We start from the raw sequence: 15,738 nt of genomic DNA on the forward strand, positions 1-15,738 counted from the left end.
TGAGACAATAAGAAGTAGACAAGTTGTGTTACCTCTTACAAGCCTTGGAAAACATAAGTCTATAAGTAAACTGTTTAACTTGTTTATGTGGCTCAATATGAAAGTGAAAAGTGGCTAAATTTGATAGTAAGATGTGTATTGAAAAACGATTTTTGTGCACTAATTTAATGGATGTTTGAGGACTTAAAATGGCTGCCGGTCGTGTATTTCCACCATAGAAATAGTTTCAAACTCAGCAGTGTTTGTTTGATGGTGGTGCTGTGTATTTGTGTGGAGCTGATGTTTACATATTGTGTATTACATTTCAGTGTGTTGATTGAATCATATAGCTTATACATTGTCATTGTGTGTATTTCAGTTTTACAAAAAAAAAATAAAAGTCCAGTGCAAGACAAAGCAAGATCAACAACAATAAAGAGCCTAAATGGATTCATCTGCTTTGGAACTTTATTAGAACGTCCTGGATTGGTTATTAGCTGGTCTGCCAAGGTGTATAACCTCAACACATATAGTGAGGGCAGAACAGTTTTCTAAACTGGACTTTCAATCGAAGCAGGAGGTAATAATTAAAGGAAGATCTCCATCGAGACAGAGAGACTTTTAAAACTGAAGAAAGATAAGGAAGACTTCTATAAACAAGTTATCAATGCTTTGTTCAGAAGGAGCGGCGCATGGACTTCATTTATAGGTAAAGGTAGGACCATAATAAAAAATGTTTTATTAAATGTGCTTTTTTGTGTGCTACAGTTTGTTTGTGTAAAGTTAAAGTTAAGTTAAAGTACCAATGATTGTCACACACACTAGGTGTGGTGAAATGTGTCCTCTGCATTTGACCCATCCCCTTGATCACCCCGTGGGAGGTGAGGGGAGCAGTGGGCAGCAGCGGCGCCGCGCCCGGGAATAATGTTTGGTGATTTAACCCCCAATTCCAACTCTTGATGCTGAGTGCCAAGCAGGGAAGAATGCTGGTATGAGCTTTTAAACATAACCCGTTAACTGCTGCCAATCAAATGGTGAATAAGATACTCTTTAGGGTTCATATGTTTGTAAATCTGACTGTGATGAAGTCAGTGCCTCACCAGCCATGAACCTCACCGCACGTCACTGGTATATATATATCCATCCATCCCGCCCTGGCTCAGGATCAGCAGGCTATCCAGACCATAGCAAGATGGATGAATATTTCTCGGCATCAAGGATCCTCAGGAAGTGATCACCAGATCACCTCCCGAGGACCTCTCCACCGTTCACACTTAAAAAAGAAAAAGAAAGTCACAGGGGGGGAGTGGTTGGGGGCGTGGTTAAGAGGGGAGGAGTATATTTACAGCTAGAATTCACCAAGTCAAGTATTTCTTATATATATATATATATATATATATATATATATAAATAAATAAATAAATAAATACCCGATGCTAGCATGCAGCTAGCCGGACGCACTCTGCTCCGCCGGGACAGAACTAAGGACTCCGGTAAGAGCAGAGGAGGGGGGCTCTGTATCTACGTGCATGAGAACTGGTGCAACAACGGGACAATCACTGAACAGCACTGTTGCCCGGACGTGGAGTACATGTCTGTTAGATGTCGGCCTTTTTTTCTCCCGAGAGAGCTGTCTGTTGTTATCATCACGGCTGTGTATATTCCACCGGACGCCAAAGTAAACACAGCGCTCTCTCTTCTGCTGAACACCGTCAACGAACAGCAGCGGGCCCACCCCGACGGTGTTCATATCATAGCAGGGGATTTTAATAAGGCCAATCTGAAGACTGTACTCCCTAAGTTCTACCAGCACGTGAAGTGTTCTACAAGGGGCAAGAACACCCTGGACCACGTGTATACCAACATAAAGCACGCGTACAGAGCTACACCCCTCCCCCAGCTTGGACAGTCAGACCATCTTTCCCTCCTGCTCTCTCCTACCTACACCCCCATCAGACGCCAGGCCAGGCCTATCACAAAGACTGTTATGACCTGGCCTGACGATGCACTCCCCAAACTTCAGGACTACTTCCAACACAAAGACTGGGACCTCTTCCAACAACAGGAGCTGGAGACAGCCACAGGAACGGTGCTGGACTACATAAAGTTCTGCATCGGGAATGTGACTGTGGAAAAAACCATCCGGGTTTACCCCAACAAGAAACCCTGGATGACCAGCCAGGTCCGCACACTCCTCAGGGCCCGCGACGCAGCCTTCAGGTCAGGGGACAGGGCACTGTACAGTGTTGCTAGAGCCGACCTGAAGAGAGGGATTAAAAAAGAAAAGGCGGACCACAGGAGGTGCATAGAGTCCCATCTGTCCAGCAAAAACTCACGGGAGGTGTGGCGGGGCATTCATGACATCACGAACTTCAGAGGCTGCAATATGACAACTGCGGATCAGAGTGCGACACTGGCAGAGGAGCTTAACTGTTTTTTTGCCCGTTTCGAAACCCCCCAGCGACACTCATCTGCTCCAGCCCTGCCCCCGCCCCCACCGGGCTCCGGCGCCACTCCACTCACTGTACAGGAGCACAGTGTCAGACGAGTGCTCCTGGCTGTGAACCCCAGGAAGGCTACCGGACCAGACGGAGTACCTGGAAAGGTGCTCAGGACGTGCGCCCACCAGCTCGCCCCCCCCCTCACCAGGATCTTCAACCTCTCCCTGGCTCAGGCAGTCATCCCATCCTGCCTGAAGTCATCTACAATAATCCCGGTGCCGAAGAAGTCTCCCATCACCAGCCTGAATGATTACCGACCAGTGGCCCTCACTCCGGTAAACATGAAGTGCTTCGAGCGACTTGTTCTCCAGCACATCAAGGACCATATCCCTCCAGACTTCGACCCCCACCAGTTCGCATACCGGGCGAACAGGTCCACAGAGGACGCCATCGCTGTTGCTCTCCACTCTGCTCTGAACCACCTGGAGCAGCAGCAGAGCTACGTCCGGATGCTCTCTGTGGACTATAGCTCTGCCTTCAATACAATAATCCCGGACAGACTCTGCAATAAACTGGACACTCTTGGCCTCCCCCCTCTCACAAACGCCTGGATAAGGGACTTCCTAACGGACCGACCCCAGAATGTGAGACTTGGCCCGCACCTCTCATCCTCCCGCACGCTGAGCATCGGCTCCCCACAGGGCTGTGTGCTGAGCCCCCTCCTCTACTGCCTTTACACCCATGACTGCAGTCCAGCCCACAGTGACAACCTTACCGTCAAGTTCGCCGACGATACCACAGTGGTCGGGCTCATCTCCAGGGGTGACGAGGCTGCCTACAGAGAGGAGGTCCTGAAGCTGACGGCCTGGTCTTCGGAGAACAACCTCGCTCTCAACACCAGCAAGACCAGAGAGATCATCGTCGACTTCAGGAGGAGCAGCACCGACCCTGCCCCCCTCTACATCAACGGCGAGCGTGTAGAGAGGGTCCACACCTTCAGGTACCTTGGAGTCCACATCTCTAATGACTTCTCCTGGACAGTCAACACCACATCAATCATCAAGAAGGCTCAGCAGCAGCTACACTTCCTTAGAATCCTCGGGAAGTACAACCTGAAGCCTGACCTGCTGCTGACCTTCTACCGCTCGTCCATCGAGAGCCTGCTGACCTACTGTATTACGGTATGGTACGGCAGCTGCACTGCAGCAGACAGGGAGAGGCTGCAAAGAGTGGTCAAGACGGCTCAGAAGATCATCGGCCGCCCTCTCCCCTCTCTGACGGACATCTACACCTCCCGCTGCCTCAACAGAGCCAGTGCCATCATCAAGGACAGCACCCACCCTGGCTCTGACCTGTTCCACCTGCTGCCCTCTGGGAAGCGCTACAGGTGCATTAAAACCAAAACAAACAGGCTAAAGAACAGCTTCTTCCCCAGGGCCATAACCATCCTGAACGGACTGCCCCATTGTCCCTCATAACTGCCTTCTCTTCGGTGCAATAACCCATTCCACCAACCACCCTGTTTTTGTTTTTTGTTTTTTCATGTATATATTCATTTCACACCATATTCATTGCACTTCTACATTTTTTATATTTCTATATATTTGCACATTGTTTTTCTAGCATGCACACATCGCACTGTATGGAATGGCCTCAATCTCGTTACCTTGCGTAATGACAATAAAGCTGATTCTGATTCTGATTCTGATATATATATATATATATATATATATATATATATATATATATATATATATATATATATATATATATATATATATATATATATATATATATACATATATATATATATATACATATATATATATATATATATATATATACCGTATATATATATATATATATATATATATAAATCTCCTGATGATTGAGGGTACCCCCCCTCATGAAACAGGCCTGTAGAGATGAAATAGTCTTGTGATTTTTTTCCCCACACATACATATATATATATATATATATATATATATACATACATATATATATATATATATATATATATATATACATATATACATATATATATATATATATATACATATATATATATATATATATATATATATATATATATATATATACATATATATATATATATATATATATATATATATATGAAATACTTGACTTTTAGTGAATTCTAGCTATATATATATATATATATATATATATATATATATATATACACATATACATACATACCGTATATATAAATAAGAGAAATACTTGAATTTCAGTGTTCATTTATTTACACATATACACACACATAACACTCATTTACTCATTGTTGAGTTAAGGGTTGAATTGTCCATCCTTGTTCTATTCTCTGTCACTATTTTTCTAACCATGCTGAACACCCTCTCTGATGATGCATTCTGCTTCGTCTCCTTGTCTGCGCAGTTGTGCACTGCACTCTCTAAAAGCCCGAGATGTTAATGTCGCATATGCATGTACAGTAGATGGCAGTAATGCCCTATTTAAGAGTGTCACAACATTGCTGTTTACGGCAGACAAATTGCTTTACAGTACACAAAACGTGACTGCTGTTGTTGTGTGTTGTTGCCGCGCTGGGAGGACGTTAATGAAACTGCCTAACAATAAACCCACATAAGAAACTAAGAACTCGCCCTCGATCATTCTACAGTTATAACGTGATTGGGCAGGCAGGCTGTTTATATTGTGGGAAAGCGGACGTGAAAACAGGCTGTCGACACGTCACTCAGGTCCGCCTGAATTTTGGGAGATTTTCGGGAGAAAATTTGTCCCGGGAGGTTTTCGGGAGAAGCGCTGAATTTCGGGAGTCTCCCGGAAAATCCGGGAGGGTTGGCAAGTATGCAAAAGTGACACAAAAAAACAAAACAATAGTAGTGTAGGATCGATACAAAAAATAATAAAGATAATAAAAAAGGAATACAACAACAAAAAAGATGGCAGTTTTTTTGTTTTTCTTTAAATGTCTATAAGTTTTGATTCAATATATATCAGTAAAGGTTTCCACGTTATTTCCCATTTATTAATATTTGTAGAGTTTATAAATCTTATTTTTTCAAGAGTCATTATATTCACAAGTTCATTTAACCAGTTCCTGAAGTTGGGTGCAGATGGGGTTTTCCAGTCTTTGAGAATGAGTCTTTTGGCCATATCCGTCCCGAGCAGCAACACAGCTGTAATATGTTTTGGAAGTTTTTGTGTTTCTGAAGACCACCCAAACAAGATTATATCCCTGTCAGGGACAAGTTTTCTCTGATATACCCCCAAGTAAAAAAAGAAAATGCTGGACCAAAATGATTGAATAACTGGACATTCCCAAAACGAATGAGAAAGTGATCCTTCAGCAGATTTACATTTATCACAAAGTGGAGCTGTATCAGGATAAAATTTGTGTAATAAGACTTCGGAGTAATAAAAACGATGAATCACTTTAAACCAGGGGTCGGCAACCTTTACCAGTCAAAGAGCCATTTTGACCAGTTTCACAAATTAAAGAAAACAATGGGAGCCACAAAAATCTTTTGAAATTTAAAATGAAATAACACTGCATACAAAGTTTTTTTTTTGCTTTGTGCTATGTATAAACCAAGGGTCTCAGACACGCGGCCCACACCTTACTATGAAAATTTAATGTTAGTGCGGCCCGCGGGTTTTATATGAATGGCGCCTGACAGCGTCATACTTGTCATCCCTCCCGATTTTTCCGGCAGACTATGAATTTCAGGGCAACTGTTCTCTTGATCGTGCCGTGATGGTACAGCATTTAGCGCCCACTACAACCAGCGTGCCGGCCCAGCCACACGTTGGTGGGGCTTCTGCTTGCTCACACAAGTGACAGCAAGGCATACTTGGTCAACAACCACACAGGTTACACTGACGGTGGCGGTATAAAAAACTTTAACACTCTTACTAATAATGCGCCACCGTGTGAACCCACACCAAACAAGAATGACAAACACATTTCGGGAGAACATCTGCACCGTAACACAACATAAACACAACAGAACAAATACCCAGAATCCCATGCAGCCCTAACTCTTCCGGGCTACATTATACACCCCCGCTACCAAAGCCCGCCCTCCTCAACCGACGCACAGGGGGGGGGGGGAGATTGATGTCTGAGGGAGCAGGGTTGGGGTGGGGGCGGGGTTTGGTGGTAGCAGGGGTGTATAATGTAGCCCGTAAGAGTGGGCTGCATGGGATTCTGGGTATTTGTTCTGTTGTGTTTATGTTGTGTTAAGGTGCAGATGTTCTCCCGAAATGTGTTTGTCATTCTTGTTTGGTTTTGGTTCAAAGTGTGGCGCATTATCAGTAAAAGTGTTAAAGTTGTTTTATATGGCCACCGTCAGTGTAACCTGTGTGGCTGTTGACCAAGTATGCCTTGCTGTCACTTGTGTGTGCAGACAGAAGATGCATATAACAAGAGGTTGAGCTGGCACGCTGTTAATACAGATTGTTGAGCGTGTTAAATGCTGTACCATCATGGCATGCCCTTATTATTATTGTAAGGGTGAAAATCGGAGAATGTTAATCCCGGGAATTTTCTGCGAGAGGCACTGAAATCCAGAAATCTCCTGGGAAAATCGGGGGGGTCGGCAAGTATGCAGCTGAGCCGCATCAGAGTGATCAAAGAGCCGCATGCGGCTCCGGAGCCGCGGTTTGCCGACCCCTGCTTTAAACTGTATGAGCCTAAGTCTGCTGTTAATTGAGCAATTGTGAATTTGAGAGAGTGTCCGTTCCCATTGCTATTTGAGTATTGTTGTTCTTACAAACGTTTGTAATTCCTGTTCCCATGCTCTTTTAACACAGTCTGCTGACGTCATGGGCATAATGAAGCAGCTGGCAAATTTGGCGATAAGCTTTTTACTTGTGGGTGATAAATTTAGTAATTCTAAGAGAGGGTGTTTTTCATTTACCAGCTGAGACTTTGAAATGTTTTCTTTAATACATTTTCTGGCCTGCAAATAGCAAAACCAACTGAATTGGGACAAATTGAATTTGATTCGCAATTGCTCAAATGACGCAAGACTGTCCTCGACATAAATGTATTTTATGCATTTAATTCCATTTAAGTACCAGTTAAAAAATGTTCTGTCCGTAATGGATAGTTTCAATTCCAGTTATATACTGTATATTCCGGTACCATTGTATATCATTGTCCTATAATGATTTCCATGCGTTCTGTCAAGATCAATGTTAACACTCTTCACCATGATACAAATGCTTGCAAGATTTGGTAAGTTTCTGAAATGTGATATAGTTACTGAAATAGTAATACTATAAAGATACTAATACATATTTTTTTAATGTCACTTCTATCACCAAGCTGAGATGTAGGCTATGCATTTATTAGAGCTGTCAAATCATTATTATTTTTTTACATCAGATTAATCACATTTTGGAATTTGGATTAATCCTGGTTAATCACAGGTGATTACTAACTTTCATAATTGAAATTAGCTTAAGAAAAGACCCCAATATTTATATACAAATTCAATGTTTTTGTCAGAACATTGTACTTGAATGCACATGCTTTATTAGCACAAAACTTGATAATAATTTTATCTAAAGTTCTTTCAGGCTGTATTTTGGAGTGAAATTTGCCAGCAAGCACACAGTAGTCTCCTCACTCATTTGTGTACTGACGTATGCATTGATCTGATAACTGAGGGTACAGCGGCTAAGTTAAAAGATCTTCTGCGGTCAAAATAAAGTGTGTGATTAATCTAAGTGTGTACATGAATAATGTGATAATTTTTCGTGATTAATCACATGAGTTAATTTTGACTGCCCTAATATTTATGTATCATATAATGACCTACAGTGCATGGATGTTAGTATTAAGATAATATCATAGTGGTTTCCACACTTTCTGTGTTTCTCACCTCAGTTGAAAAGGTTTGGACATTGATGGAGAGAATGATACTGAGAAAAATATGTAATCCTCTTTTAGTGTTCCCAATTAAGAGAGTCCACCAGACACAATATGGTTGGTCTTGGTTTCAGTGCTGATAAGTGCTTGTCTGTGCTAAGAGTGTTCCTGAACACGCTTGTGTGCCTTGTGATGTTCCCTCAGGGGTGTACTGAGCGCTTCGTGTGCAGTCCTGATGAGGTCATGGAAGCCATCGATGAAGGCAAAAACAGCAGAATTGTGGCCGTCACAAGTGAGTCTGTGTGCCGAGTGCAGTGTCGCTGCCTCACATGGGTTCAGCCTCTACGAGTCTCCTGACTGCAGTCACTGGAAGTAGACTTCCAGTCATGTGCTAGTTCTATTTATAGTCAGCATAAATCATATCGATTAGCAGTTTTCATGTGTAATATTAATCATGCTGACATGACATTTTTTACTGTCTTCAGTAAAATGCATTTCAATGGAAGTAGGAACAACACAGCAACAGTCCTAGCGACACCTTGTTTTTAGATGTTGCCTCTTCAGAATCTCATTTCTGGAGGGCATTTCCTCAACAATTCCAGTGGTTGTATGTGTTTTTAGTGATACAATTGCAAGAAAAAGGGAAAGTTAAAATTATGAAATTAAAGTATATCAAAATAAAGCTCCTGAGGGTGTGAACATGTCTGCCTCAGAACAAGGTGGTTCAAAATTTTAATCTCAGTTTAACTGAGTGGAGTTTCTATGTTCTCTCTGTTCTTGCATGACTTTACTCCAAGTACAGGTCTCTTTTCCTCATGCCTGACACTGGAAATCATCTATAGCTGTGAATATGAGTGTATATGCTCCCTGTAATTGGACCAGCCTCTTACCCAAAGTCAGCTGGGATAGGCTCCAGCTTACCTGTAACCCAAAAAGGACAAAGGCTAAAAAATTAATGAATAGCAAATTAAAGTGCAGCATTTGATTTGTTGCTCAGATGCTTAATGTTTGCCAGTCTGATCATTCATTAAATAATGAATAGAAGCAGAAAAAGTATTTTTGACAAACTGTTAACTATATTACAAAGAAAAATTTAACTGTTTGAGTTCCACAAAACATTGTGGGGTGTACAAGTACAGTTTGTGAATTATATAAGTACAGTATAATAAAAGATAATAAAATATGTTACAATATTATTAGGGAACTAGAATCACAATAGCTCTCACCATGAAGGAAGTATCTGCTTCTCACAAACATTGTTTGTTACAGTGTGACTTTGTTTGATTGTTTACACTATTCAGTCAGTCATTATTCCGCTTTCAGACATGAACGAGCACAGTTCCAGGAGTCACAGCATCTTCCAATTCAGCATAAAGCAGGAAAACTCTCAGACAGAACAGAAACTCACCAGCAAACTTTACCTTGTTGATCTGGCTGGCAGTGAAAAAGTAGGACTCTCTCTTCAATTATTTTGTGTGATTGTGTGTGTTACCATAACTGTCAACATTTTTATTTCACAAAATGGGAGATTTCCCAGGAAATTGGGTAAAAACAAGAGATTTTCATTTCCAACACAAATCACTGTTAAATCAATTAAAAAGTAAAAAATACTTCCCTTGCTACACTGGATTTGGATTTGGATTTATATTGTATGCCCACAAGACACTGTCTTTAACCATTCTACCAGTTAACTAGTTTAATGTAAGGCTTTCTTGTGAGAAACTCTGTATAATTGCATAAATTAAAATAAAAACAATTCTGGGCTCTTTCATAGCACTTATAGAGAAATGTTTCAAGCTGATTTATATAATTTCTCCCTCGATGTTCTGAGTGTATGAGGAACTGCTGCCTGCTCTTCTTTAGTTAAATATAATAAGTGTCCTATCTAAGAGAAGTGTTTTTCCATCATCTTTATGTCCAGTCAACTCTTGCGTTGTTAATTTGATTGAATTAAATAACATGCAACTCTCCACTCTACATGACCCCCCATATGCCCCGGTGTTGCCAAGGCTTTTTTTTTGTCCTGTCCAGGCAAATCATATTGTTAATGTAGATGCCCATATTTGCTATACATATTTACTTTACAAAAGAGAAGTGAGGGATACCTCTCTTGTTGCTTTATTTGTATTTGACTTTATTAAATGGATTTATATTAATGTTTGGCTCAGCCAGACCGGAGCAGGAGGGGATAGAAAGAAGGAAAAAAAGGAAGACATGGGGGAAATTGCGGGTATAAGACAGAGAGACAACAACAACAACAATAACAACCACAACAACAACAGAAAAGAATCAGCAAATACGATTTGTACAAATATGATACGAAAAGTGATAGCAAAGAAGCAGTTAGTGAAACAAAATATTAATAACACAAAAATGAACATTATTGCACTACAAATGGAGCAATACAAATACTAATAGAAATAGCACTAGTGATAATGAATAATAACAATAATTACCTCTATTATTAACATTAATTGTTTCAAATGCAACAATACATATGTAATACAACTTGAATTACAAAATAAAGCAGATAAATAGAGGGGGAGAAAGAGAAGCGAACTGTATTAACCTTGTAGATTGTTATAGTAATAATAGATTAAGCTTTATCAATGTGCCGTGTTTTACCCAGTTTCCCCTCGGGGAACAAGGTTGATACAGTATATGTTTGATGAAACGTGATTATATGCATGACTGTATGTATGCATATGTGCTTGTATATGTACAGTATGTGTATATGTATGTTTGTACAGTGACTGTGCATGTGGATGTATGTACCGTGAGTGTGTAGGTATGTACTGTATTTGTGTATGTATGTGGGAGCGTAGGTACCTATGTACGTGGGTAAGTACCAATGTGTGCGCGTATGTATGTTTTTATGAATTAATATACATACTGTATGTGTGTATATATGTATGAGTGTGTGTATGTGAGAATGTATGTGAATTTGTATGTACATACCCCGTTTCCATATGAGTTGGGAAATTGTGTTAGATGTAAATATAAACGGAATACAATGATTTGCAAATCCTTTTCAACCCATATTCAATTGAATGTACAACAAAGACAAGATATTTGATGTTCAAACTCGAATAATAATTAACTTAGAATTTCATGGCTGCAACATGTGCCAAAGTAGTTGGGAAAGGGCATGTTCACCACTGTGTTACATCACCTTTTCTTTTAACAACACTCAATAAACGATTGGGAACTGAGGAAACTAATTGTTGAAGCTTTGAAAGTGGAATTCTTTCCTGTTCTTGTTTTATGTAGAGCTTCAGTTGTTCAACAGTCCGGGGTCTCCGCTGTCATATTTTACGCTTCATAATGCGCCACACATTTTCGATGGGAGACAGGTCTGGACCGCAGGCGAGCCAGGAAAGTACCCGCACTCTTTTTTTATGAAGCCACGCTGTTGTAACACGTGCTGAATGTGGCTTGGCATTGTCTTGCTGAAATAAGCATGGGCGTCCATGAAAAAGACAGCGCTTAGATGGCAGCATATGTTGTTCCAAAACCTGTATGTACCTTTCAGCATTAATGGTGCCTTCACAGATGTGTAAGTTACCCATGCCTTGGGCACTAATGCACCCCCATACCATCACAGATGCTGGCTTTTGAACTTTGCGTCGATAACAGTCTGGATGGTTCGCTTCCCCTTTGGTCCGGATGACACAATGTCGAATATTTCCAAAAAAAATTTGAAATGTGGACTCGTCAGACCACACAACACTTTTCCACTTTGCATCAGTCCATCTTAGATGATCTCGGGCCCAGAGAAGCCGGCGGCGTTTCTGGATGTTGTTGATAAATGGCTTTCGCTTTGCATAGTAGAGCTTTAACTTGCACTTACAGATGTAGCGACGAACTGTATTTAGTGACAGTGGTTTTCTGAAGTGTTCCTGAGCCCATGTGGTGATATCCTTTAGAGATTTATGTCGGTTTTTGATACAGTGCCGTCTGAGGGATCGAAGGTCACGGTCATTCAATGTTGGTTTCCGGCCATGCCGCTTACGTGGAGTGATTTCTCCAGATTCTCTGAACCTTTTGATGATATTATGGACCGTACATGTTGAAATCCCTAAATTTCTTGCAATTGCACTTTGAGAAACGTCGTTCTTAAACTGTTTGACTATTTGCTCACGCAGTTGTGGACAAAGTGGTGTACATCCCCCCATCCTTTCTTGTGAAAGACTGAGCATTTTTTGGGAAGCTGTTTTTATACCCAATCATGGCACCCACCTGTTCCCAATTAGCCTGCACACCTGTGGGATGTTCCAAATAAGTGTTTGATGAGCATTCCTCAACTTTATCAGTATTTATTGCACCTTTCCCAACTTCTTTGTCACGTGTTGCTGGCATCAAATTCTAAAGTTAATGATTATTTGCAACAAAAAAAAAGTTTATCAGTTTGAACATCAAATATGTTGTCTTTGTAGCATATTCAACTGAATAAGGGTTGAAAATGATTTGCAAATCATTGTATTCCGTTTATATTTACATCTAACTCAATTTCCCAACTCATATGGAAACAGGGTTTGTACAATATATTTGTCTCCCAGTGTGCGTGGGAGCCAAAGTATGGCCCCAGCCGAGGCTTTTTAAGGGAACCTGATTGCTGCAGTAGCAGTAATAATGATAAGACCAAAATTTGGGACGGTAAACGGGATCGGGAAGCCTCTGAGAAAGAAAGACAAAAAACGTGATTTCATTGCAAAAACAGGAGGTTTAGTGTGTGCATGCGTGTGAAATGCTAACGTGTGGTTGTCCCATTGCAAGGTGGGTAAAACTGGAGCAGAAGGTACAGTTCTGGATGAAGCCAAGATGATCAATAAGTCTCTGTCTTCACTTGGAAATGTTATTTCTGCATTGGCCGAGGGCTCAGTAAGTAATTCACACATACACACAAACAATTAATAAATAATATGATCTAAATTCAAAATTATTTTTTGTGATGTTATTTTATTTTACTTAATGAGCTTGCGGGAGGAGCGATCACATGAATGAATGGACTTTTCTTTTGTCCTTTTTTTTTACGTACAAGAATATATTTCCTGCTGAGAGTGTGTCATGTATTTCACTTGATGCATTAGTTTTAGTCTTTCTGTATAAAATGTCAGCTGTCCTTCCAGTACCTTCCATGAAAAACAGCAGGAATTAGACAATTAGAAGTTTCTTTTTAAAAAAACAAGACAGTTATGAGTCTAATAATGATTATAATAATGATGATTAAAAAAATGATTTCTTTAAAAATCAAGCACATGCTCTCTGCAAAATTTGCGCACGCATGTACAGTATGTGTAATAAAATCTTGTATGAAACAAAACAGAATATCATATAACTTTCTGTGCTGCTCCATACTGAACTATATATATATATATATATATATATATATATATATATATATATATATATATATATATATATATATATATATATATATATATATATATATATATATATATATATATATTTCGATATACCAATACTGATAACTTCCTGCTTTTCAAGACTGATTTAGACACCAAAAATAATAAGTGTAGTTTGTGAAAGAGTCAAACAACTATGGATTTAACAAAGTGTATACCGTATTTTTCGGAGTATAAGTCGCTCCGGAGTATAAGTCGCACCGGCCGAAAATGCACAATAAAGAAGGAAAAAAACATATATAAGTCGCACTGGAGTATAAGTCGCATTTTTGGGGGAAATGTATTTGATAAAACCCAACACCAAGAATAGACATTTGAAAGGCAATTTAAAATAAATACAGAATAGTGAACAACAGGCTGAATAAGTGTACGTTATATGACGCATAAATAACCAACTGAGAACGTGCCTGGTATGTTAACGTAACATATTATGGTAGGAGTCATTCAAATAACTATAACATATAGAACATGCTATACATTTACCAAACAATCTGTCACTCCTAATCGCTAAATCCGATGAAATCTTATACGTCTAGTCTCTTATGTGAAAGAGCTAAATAATATTATTTGATATTTTACGGTAATGTGTTAATAATTTCACACATAAGTTGCTCCTGAGTATAAGTCGCACCAAACTATGAAGAAAAAATGCGACTTATCGTCCGAAAAAAACGGTATGTAGATTTGTGCTGACAAAATTCAGTTTCTTTAATTATGATAAAGTGCTGGTTGTCTGGTGCCATCATTCTCATTATGAAATCACTGATTGTTTTGATCGTCGGGTCGTTTCTGGCAAATTTTTTGCACTTGACAAACAATGCGGTGATACAAACAAGCCCCTGGCCTTTTTTTCCAGTTTCTTTGGCAGCAGGCGTCTTCTTAGGTTTTTAAAACTCTGTTATAGCAATGCTGGTGTTGTAGGTGGCTGATAATTTTTGATGTCTTGATGCATGTAATTTTGTTCCACTCCTCGTAGGATGTTTGCAGAACATTTAGTGCAAATAGCACAACAATGTGTTCCTATAAAACAGTGAAGAATCAACGCTATGTTTGTTTACAATGAGCTCAGGGGAAGTTTACAACCTCCTAAAAGGTTGGAGAAAAGGAGCGCTTAATTTAATTTGCTCCCTCTGCTCCTATAGCACAATACAGGTATTTTTGTTACGGTATAGGGGGGAAGAAGACGGCACAGAATGCAGGGACGTAGTTTAGCTCTATTTATTTCTATACAATATTATGAAGTGTGAGAGCGAATCCACCGGGGACGAGTCTGGTGGCTGCGGCAAGTAGAACGCCGCTGCAGCAGACGAGGTGTGCGACCATGGAACGGCCACCTCCTTGGCTGTCAGGAAGGCGTACGTGAGTGGCGCCAGAACCACAGCAGCCTAAAGGTTGTACGCCTGCGTCCTGGGCGTCGCTGCTGTTGGAGCAAAAAGCGTCCATGCGCTGGCCACAGGGGTTGCCGTGTGCGGGGATGACGATGCTGGAGACGAGAAGGATGGCGGCACCATGGAAAGTCCCGCCCGAGACGAGGAGGACGATGTTGTTGCAGTCAGAGACGAGGAGGACGACGTTGTCAGAGCCAGAGACGAGGAGGACAATGTCGTCGGAGTCAGAGAAAAGGAGGATGATGTCGTCGGAACCAAAGATGAAGCAGCAGACTGAGGAGCTTGCCGAGGTGCTGAAGCATGAGCTGGCTTAGGTGCTGAAACATGAGCTGGCCGTGGTGCCTGCACGGGGACTTGTCTGGGTGCTGGTACGGGGACCAGTCCGGGTGCTGGTACGGGGACCAGTCTGGGTGCTGGTAGGGGGATCTGTCTGGGTGCTGGTACAGGGACTAGTCTGGGTGCTGCTACAGGGACCAGCCTTGGAGCAGGTGCTGGTACGGGGACCACTCTTGGAGCGGCTGCTGATACGGGGACCAGCCTTGGAGCGGGTGCTGGTACGGGGACCAGCCTTGGAGCGGGTGCTGGTACGGGGACCAGCCTAGAAGCGGGTGCTGGTACGGGG

At 41.1% G+C, this 15,738-nt stretch overlaps 1 protein-coding gene across 1 annotated transcript in view; it reads left to right on the plus strand.

Moving 5' to 3' along the window:
- Positions 1-15,738, plus strand: part of LOC133609779 (kinesin-1 heavy chain-like) — a 117,405-nt gene that overhangs the window by 35,000 nt on the left and 66,667 nt on the right. The window contains exons 7-9 of the mRNA XM_061965707.2: positions 8,507-8,594; positions 9,626-9,750; positions 13,079-13,183. Coding sequence (XP_061821691.1) covers positions 8,507-8,594; positions 9,626-9,750; positions 13,079-13,183 — 318 coding nt within the window. The remainder of the gene's footprint in view (positions 1-8,506; positions 8,595-9,625; positions 9,751-13,078; positions 13,184-15,738) is intronic.

The sequence above is a fragment of the Nerophis lumbriciformis genome, linkage group LG07, assembly GCF_033978685.3.
Source record: "Nerophis lumbriciformis linkage group LG07, RoL_Nlum_v2.1, whole genome shotgun sequence".
NCBI classification, from domain to species: Eukaryota; Metazoa; Chordata; class Actinopteri; order Syngnathiformes; family Syngnathidae; genus Nerophis; species Nerophis lumbriciformis.